The following is an 8,482-nucleotide window of genomic DNA, read 5'->3' as shown; positions in this document are numbered from 1 at the left end:
TTCATCAGCCTGAGACCAGAAGAACTAGATGGTGCCTGGCTACCACCAATGACCGCCCTGACAGGGAACACAACACAGAGTCCCTGATGGAGCAGGAGACAAAGGTGGGGTGCAGAACTCAAATTTTTGTAAGAAGACCAGACTTAATGGTCTGAGACTGGAGGGACCCCAGAAAGCATGGCCCCTGGATTCTCTGATCAGCCCAGAACTAAAACAATTTCCGAGGCCAACTCTTCAGACAGGGATTGGACTGGGCTGTCGGACATAAAGTGATACTCGTGAGGAGTGTGCCTCTTAGCTCAAGGAGATACAAGAGACTAAACGGGCAGCTTCTGTCTATAGGTAAGATGGGAAGACAGAGAGGGTTAGGAGCTGGTTGAATGGACATGGGGAATCGGGTGGAAAGGGGGAGTGTGCTGTCACAGTATGGGGAGAGCGATTAGAGTCACATAACAATGTATGTATACATTTTTGTATGGGAAAAAAAGAAAAACATCTGGAAGGGGGAAAAAAAAAACCTAAAAACTATTTTCAGAGCAGTGACTCAAGTTATTATACTCTGGATAACCCCAAATCTTCCTAGCACTCAATAAAAAATGGCTGACTATCTCAAGTCCCCAGAGCAAGCTGTTTGCATAAAGGTATGAATCTAATGTGTTCAACAGTCTACAACTGACATTTAAAAAACAGTCTCCAAACAGTCAATGCTAATTTTAGCTCAGTTTTTACACAAACTTTCTCCCACATTTGAAGTGTAGGTTATTTTCTGAAGGGTATGATTTCTTTTGCTAGTTCGTATGTGCATTCACATAAGGAAACAACCAGAGATCTTTAATTCTCAGTAAGTCTCCTGCACCACCTCATCTTCTACCAGTTACTCTACCACCTTCATATCAACACTGGTTTATAATTTACCAAATGCTTCCCTCCCATTATTCAACAAATGTTTATGGAACACATATTATGTGCCACTAGGGATTCAATGGCCATAGCTCTAGTTTCTATTTTCAAGTTCTTAGGTTGGACATTTATTTCTATTATAACCCTGTGAGGGTGGCAGGGTATTATTCCCATTTTTAAAGGTGAGCAAATAAGCTTGGAGTTCAACTTTTCTCAAGATCATATGCTTTGTAAGGGACAGGACTGGAAGCAAGGACTTCTTGTGCCTAATGCCGTATGCTATTAGAACAGATTGCTTCTTTGAAACTAATTCTATTTAACACTATTTTAATTTTTTGCTCTGTTAAGTCTTTTTCATCTTTTAGTCTTTTCCACGTTGTTTTCTGTCTCGCCACGTGAAGCAGAAACCATGCCTTTTATTTATTCCTAATTTTAACCACACAGTGGGCAGTCTGATAGTGACTGCTGTAAAAAAAAAAAAAAAAATTACTCATCCTGAATGCAGAAACAACTCACCTTAAAAGGAGATGCTAAATTCACGTAAAAAGACCAGACTTAATGGTCTGACTGAGACTGGAGGAACCCTCGAGGCCATGGCCCCCAGGTTGTTCTGTTAACCCAGAACTGAAACCATTCCCAAGGCCCACTCTTCAGACAAAGATTAGACAGGACTATAAAACATACAGTAATACTCGGGAAGAGTGTGCTTCTTAGTTCAAGCAGATACGTGAGACCAAATAGGCGGCTCCTGTCCAAAGGCAGGATGAGAAGGCCGGAAGGGACAGGAGCTGGCTGGAGGGACATGGGAAACCCAGGGTGGAAAGGAGTGTGCTGTCATTACAGGGACTGCAACTAGTGTCACATAATGATATGTGTATTAAATGTTTGTATGAGAAATTAAACTTTCACTTAAAGCACAATTAAAACAAATATTCAAAAAAATAATAAAAAAGATGCTTATAATGGCCATCCTTCCAGGTAAGGCCATTTGCACCCTAGCTGTTCAGGCGTTAAAATATTTAAATACTGTTGGAAAATAACCTCTCTTCTGAGCTTTCTGAGGCATTGCCCTGCTCCAACCTTGCCCCAGAGATTTCCCTAATTAGTGTTAGTAGTTGGCAAAGCAGAGGGCCTCCACGATCCTGCTCCAAAATTATGGTCAGCTGCTGTCCTGACTGGTCAGTGCCTGTGCTTTATCAGTTGACAAATATCTTGAATAACCCTTCTGCTTTCAGAGAAGAACCTGGGATGCAATCAGGCCAGTCTTGCCTCTCTAGGCTCTATAGTATCAAGGCTGCCTGTCTTCAAGTAACAATGTGGCTTGTTGCCTACTGACGTAATCTGAGGAGTGCAGGGAAACCCTTCCCTTATTATTAAAATTTTATTAACACGTCAGTGTGAATTGGTTTATGAGATCCTCTCCAATAAAAGTTACCTGAAAAGACAGTTCTTCAGGAAGAGGGAGTGGAGGGGGGAGATGGATTCAGAGCATGGAGAGTACCTGAAGTCAGTCTCAAGGGCCTAGAGTGGTATGCTAAGACAGAAGACAGCAGAAGGCAGATATAGGAAGATGCTTTTTTAATTCCTTTGACCTATGATGAAACTTGTACTCTTAACATTACTTTTAAACTGAATAAACGCTTTTCAACAAATAAGAAGGTCAGAATGATTTAAAAAAAAAAGCTCAGCACATTAATGAATGGGCTAACTGCCAAAACTTGGGAGTGAAGTTGCTTAATTTTACATGAGTTATTTGAATAAAACCATTGTAAACGGTTGTAAAAAATGATTTAAAAAAACACCATTGTAAAATGATTTAAAATAGAATGATCATTCTGCAAGTAGGTACAACATCACTGTATATACAGAAGAGAAACCAGCAAGGGTGTACACTGGGAAGCAAATATAACTTGTTAAAATGAAGCCACATCGAATATCATAAAAGTAATTAAAAAGTCAAAATGCAGCGTTACTTATATCTGATTGAAAGGGAAAGTTTGAACATTACATAGTTAAACGTTTACATAGCATGTGAATTCTGGCCTCCTATGTTTAAGATGGAGACCCTGGGTAATGCTTGGCTGCTAACCAAAAGGCTGGCAGTGCAAGTCCACCCAAAGATGCCTCGAAAGAAAGGCCTGGTGATCTACTTCCAAAAAATCAGCCATTGAAAACCTTATAGAGCACAGTTCTACTGTGACACAGTGGGTCACCAAGAATTGGTGTTGACTCAACAGCAACTGATTGGTTGGTTGGCTGGATGTTTAAGTTAGCAAAAAGTCTTAAAGTTTACCTAAAATGATGTGCCCTAATCCCACCCATCACCAGATAAACAGACACTGAAACTGAGACTGATTCCTTCCTAATTTTACAACTTTATTCTTGGTTTCCCTCTAAAAAGAGACCAAAATGATTGTGGAGCTGACTCATACCTATACAGTAAGCAACCACAAGTAGTGTTACTCACATAACAATGAAAGCCAAAAGATACTACAGTGTTTTTACCTTTTAGCTACTGATGTTATGTATATTACAAATAAGCACAGCTGTGAATCTGTAAGTTGACTGTACTAATCTCTGTAAAATTTCAGAAATGAGCACAGCTGAGTATATGGGCACTTCCTTATCTCACAGTGTAAAAGCAAGCATTTTCTATTTAAAATTTTTATTTCTGTAAAACAAAGTCAGAATTCCTAGGGGTCAAACACAGAAAAAATACACCAAACTCAAAGCACTATTAAATTGTGAAATAAAGATGAATCTGAGGTAGAAGTCAATATAATCTTTTTTAGGGGACTATTTACTCCTAGCTACCATCGTATGTCTCTAGTAAAACCTATTAAAAAAAAAAAAGTCTCAAATTGTAAAAAATTAACAATCCACTCTCTAAAATCAGATGTAAAACTATGACCAAACAGAAGACACACACAAACTTTTGTCATGTTAACAAAGAAAATAGTTTTACTAAAAGCTGCTGACATCCTATCAGTAGTAACCATAAGGAGGCCGCTGGTTGTAACCATAGTGTCCATACTGGTGGGGGTGATAAGGTTCTTGTCTGTGCTGCTGGTAACTGTTACCCCAGGATCGTCCATGCCACTGGTTGGATCGATTGTCACTTGGCCACCCTCGTCTGTTATCCCTACCTCTAAACTGTCTGTTATCTTGCAACCTACAACAAAACAAAATGGTTTTTAAACTTTCCTTTGAAAAAAACACATGACACATCTATCCCAGTATATTTTATTTCTCAGTCTTGTACTCAGTAAACAAGAGAGTAAAAAATATTTTTTCTCTACAGAATGTTACACCACCAGTTACTCAAAATTTTTTCAAGATGTAAATCATTCTTCCAATATTACACTGGATATACTTTGCAAAGAAATAGGCAGACTACAATAACAAACCCAAACCAACAGGATAGTTTTAAATCAAACTGAAAGCTATTAAACTGCATAAAAGCCATGTGGTGATTTATCCCTTTGACTACACTAAAATATTAAATAGAATTTCCATTTTATAAACTTTTTCTAAAGTAAAACCAAAATAATACCCTCTTTATGGAGTTTAACTCAAAATTTTGTGGAAAACTGTGGGTTTTTTTTTTTTTCTTGTATAGTTGCAAAAAATACTTACTCCATAAAAAGAACATTTAAAAAAAAATTAAAACACACAATTAAAATGCAAGGAAAAAACAGATGGTGCTAACAAAATACTAAAGCAAATATTTATCAGGTACTATGTGCCATGCACTGTTACCAGGGACTAGGTATACCATACTGAACAAAACATTGGTCCCTGTCCTCACTGACCTTTCTGGCAGATTAAAGCTACCCTCCCTCAGATCAGCCATCTACATTCATTCTTCTGAAGTAATACATACCGGTTGCCTCTATTTCTCTGGTTTCCACCAGCTCTGCTATTCCATTCCTCGACAATTGGTGGGGTCTCAGGAGGGCGTTTCAGGTATTCTTGGTATTCTTTGTCATCTTCTGTGAATCTACTGGCAAACATCTCTTCAAAATTTGAAACATCTTCAGAAGTGTCAGTCATTCTGAAATCCTGTACAGTTTTTAATTAGAATTTTTTTTAAATTAACACTATTGTACTAGTTAATGAAAAACAAGAAGTGAACAATTTTAGGCAGAGTATTCATAAAAATCCTTGTGTACTTGTAAAACCTAAGTTAGATTTCAGACATTCAGCTCAACATTTCTTGACTACTATGTTTATGTATTGTGCTAACAAGGAGCCTGGAACACAAAGATGAACAATACATGGACCCTGCCCTCAAAGAGTTCCCAGTCTAACAGAAAAGACAGATACAGTATAAATATAAAGGAAGGACCAGGGAATGTCAAGAAATGAGGCTGAAGAGCAGGGGCTAAATTGTGTTCTGTATTCAACACAATTTGCACTTTTTCTTGTAGGCAATGGGGAGTCATGGGTGGTTTAAGCAGGGAAGTCTCAAGATCAAATCTACTTAGAAGGGTCACTTTTCTAACAGGGTAGACAATAGATTAGTGAGATTAGACTAGAGGCAGATGACTTAACATAATATAGGTGACATGCTGAGGACTTAATCTGAGACAGGGACTGTGAGAATAGTTTTAAAAAGAACTCCAAAAGAAATTGATCACTGACTAGATGTTGAGGGGGTAGTGAGAAATAAAGGATAACACCCAGGCTTGTGGCCAAATGGTGTCATAGAAACTACAGGAAGAAGGGTGGGCTAGAGTACACACAGAGTTTAAATCAAATGGAGTCAGTTCACAGTTATCTCTTTGAGTCTGAGAGATGAGTTGAAAATGAATATGGGAGTCATCAACAATTTTGTTGGTGCTTAATGCTGTGAGAATGGATGATACGCCTCAGGGACAATGTGGAATAAGAAGAGATCTAGGTCCAGAATCCTGGAGAACATCAATATTTAAAGAACCAGCAAAGATGAAGAAGGAATAAGAGAAGAACACACATACAGAGATAAGAAGAGAATCAGAAGAGATTAACATAGAAACCAAGAGAATAAAGAGTGAATGGGCAACAGTGGCAAATGGTAAAGTGATAAAAAGAACCAAAAAGAGAAAACTGGATTTAGCCATTAGGAGGTGTTTTATAGCAGTAGGGATTGAAGCAGGACTGTAATTGATTAAGAAGTAACTGGAAGGTAAGGAAGTAGAAATACACCCTGAGTGTAGACTAAGCTTTCAAGAAACTTGGTGGAAAACAGAAGAAAAAAGATAGGGTAGTAGCTAAGGGATTAATGAGAGATTATCTCTTGTTATTCCCAGGACAGGACACAGCAGTTTGTTAATAGGAGAAGGGAAAGAAGGCAATAAGAGGGAAGACTAAAAATACATGAGAGATATGACAGAAAATGTTTGAAGCCATTTAAATACATAGCTAGTAAAGTCCAGGATAATTACTTTTATAATTGTAGCCACTGTATTCTTCTTCCAGATTCTGTAACTACTGTAGATAAGATATTGTCTAATGCTAAAAAACTGAAATCTGTATCAGCTGTTTTTCCAGGTCAATAATGGATTCACCCAACAAGCAGTATTTCTTCATCAAGTCCCCCACATTCTCAAAGAGCTCTCTACCTCTAGGAAAGGGTTTCGCTTAGGCTGCAGAAGGCCTAACCCTTGAGGAACCAGGGAGAAAGAGTTCGCGTGCGTAACAACTTCACAAGGTAAAATCTTATCCGTTGAAAATAGGGGTCCATCTTTCAGATTTGCACTCAAACACTACTAATTTATACTGACAACAAAGCTATAGAATTTTGGCTGTGGTATAACTACCACTGGGAATTACTAACCAGAATGGGGTTACGCCGCACCAGGAGGTGAGCCCAGAGAACAAGACTAAGGTACTGACTGAAAACAACTGCGTTTTTCAGTCCTTCTCCCTTGTTATCACGGCTTTGATAATCCTGCTCCAAACAGAAGCACCTTAAATCTCCAGACCTGAGGGAAATCAGAGATCGTGAGGGCCAAGTGGTTCCCAGTCTCGCTAAGAGTCCAGACCCAGGACCCCACAGTCCGAGGACACCTTTCTCGCCGGCCGCTCAGCTCGGCCCGGCGCAGGCCCGCGTGCTCCGCCCTCCTCGCTGTTCCCTCCTACCCGTCCGGGAACGAGACACTCACCCGCCAAAGGCTGCGTCTATCCAGCTCGGGCCGGACTCCGCCCGCGACGGACGCAGTAGAAGTCACCTCGGACCCGCAACTCGGTCAGCGGAACTCGAGGTCACTTCAGCTCTCCAACCAAACAGAGCCACTTCCGGCAGTATCCGACAACCACCTGACTTCCGCTTCCGGCAGTCAAAAACAGAGGCGGGCGGGTTAAGTGTCGCGATATTTAAGGCTCCTGGCTCTGTGGATTTTTCGGGCCTTGTTGAAACTCTCAGAGCTGGCCTAGGTGTGGTCAGGTGGCGGCCTGACGGTGAGTGATGCACACTATGGGCGTTTAGCCAATATGGAGACTGAGCAGAAGATGTCACAGTATATAAAGCCCGCTTGACTTAGTAGGAACGGAAGTTCTGGGGATATACAGAGAAAGGAGGGAAAGGCTACTTCTGGCCATCTGCTCCAGGATTCTGAAGAACGTGAGAGGTGAGAGCAGGCGATGAACAGTAGACAGGCCTGGATTACTTCATTTTCCTTCTTGAAGAGGTAGGACTCATAAGGCAGTAAATTCTCTAAACAGAGGAAGAGTGTTCAAAAGATGCTTGGCAGCCAGGAAGCATGACAGTTACTTACCACACTCTGGTCTACCACTTACCACACTTTGCCTTGTATTATGGTTAGTTGTGTACATAAAATCACAGTGTTGAAGCACGGAAAGGGATCATCTGGTTGAACGTTTTTTTTTGTTGTTTGTTTTTTAAACTCACACGGCAGAAATGAATTGAGTTTTCCAAGGTCGCAAAGCAGGTTGGTGGCAGAACTGGAACTATAACCTTCAGGTGTTCTTCATTGATTTAAAAAATACATACTTCTAGTATTTATTATATGCCTGACACTGTTCTAGGCCCTGAGAACATCAGTGAGTAAGGGTAAAAGCCCTGCCCTCATGGAACTTACATTTCACGAGCACAATAGATATTTTAAAAAGTGACTATGTAAGTGCTATGAAGAATAATTGGGAATCCCTGGGTGGTGCAAATGGTTAACATTCTCGGCTGCTAACCAGAAGGTTGGAGGTTCAAGTCCACCCAGAGGCACCTCAAGAGAAAGTCCTGGTGATGTACTTATGAAAAACCAGCCATTGAAAACCCTATGGAGCACGGGTCTACTCTAACACACATGGGGTCACCACGAGTCAGAATCAACTCGATGGTAACTGGTTTAGTGGTTTATGAAGAATAATTAAGCCGAGTAAGGGGACAGAGTGTAACGGGCTACTACTTTGGATGGCATAGTAACTGGGAATGTATGAGAGTGAATAATTTTCATCTCAGCACATTTCCTCATAAAGGGAAGTCCCTCATAATTTCCCCTCCTTTCAGGAATGTAAAAATGAAGTACTTTGTGTATTTTTAATATTGTTTCCCTTCATTAGTGAGTAACTCATTTCTGGGACA

General features: G+C 40.2%; 1 protein-coding gene across 1 annotated transcript; it reads right to left on the bottom strand.

The window, feature by feature from the left end:
- Positions 1-1,744: 1,744 nt before the first annotated feature.
- Positions 1,745-7,197, bottom strand: RAMAC (RNA guanine-7 methyltransferase activating subunit). The gene is made up of 3 exons (XM_004370675.2): positions 7,047-7,197; positions 4,784-4,962; positions 1,745-4,072 (listed from the first exon to the last, which is right to left on the bottom strand). The coding sequence occupies exons 2-3, from the start codon at positions 4,951-4,953 to the stop codon at positions 3,886-3,888; spliced, it is 357 nt and encodes a 118-aa protein (XP_004370732.1). The 5' UTR covers positions 4,954-4,962; positions 7,047-7,197; the 3' UTR covers positions 1,745-3,885.
- Between the last annotated feature and the right edge of the window lie 1,285 nt (positions 7,198-8,482).

The sequence above is a fragment of the Trichechus manatus genome, unplaced genomic scaffold (genome assembly GCF_000243295.1).
Source record: "Trichechus manatus latirostris isolate Lorelei unplaced genomic scaffold, TriManLat1.0 scaffold00009, whole genome shotgun sequence".
In the NCBI taxonomy this organism is placed as follows: domain Eukaryota; kingdom Metazoa; phylum Chordata; class Mammalia; order Sirenia; family Trichechidae; genus Trichechus; species Trichechus manatus.
This window is presented reverse-complemented; position numbering and strand designations above follow the sequence as displayed.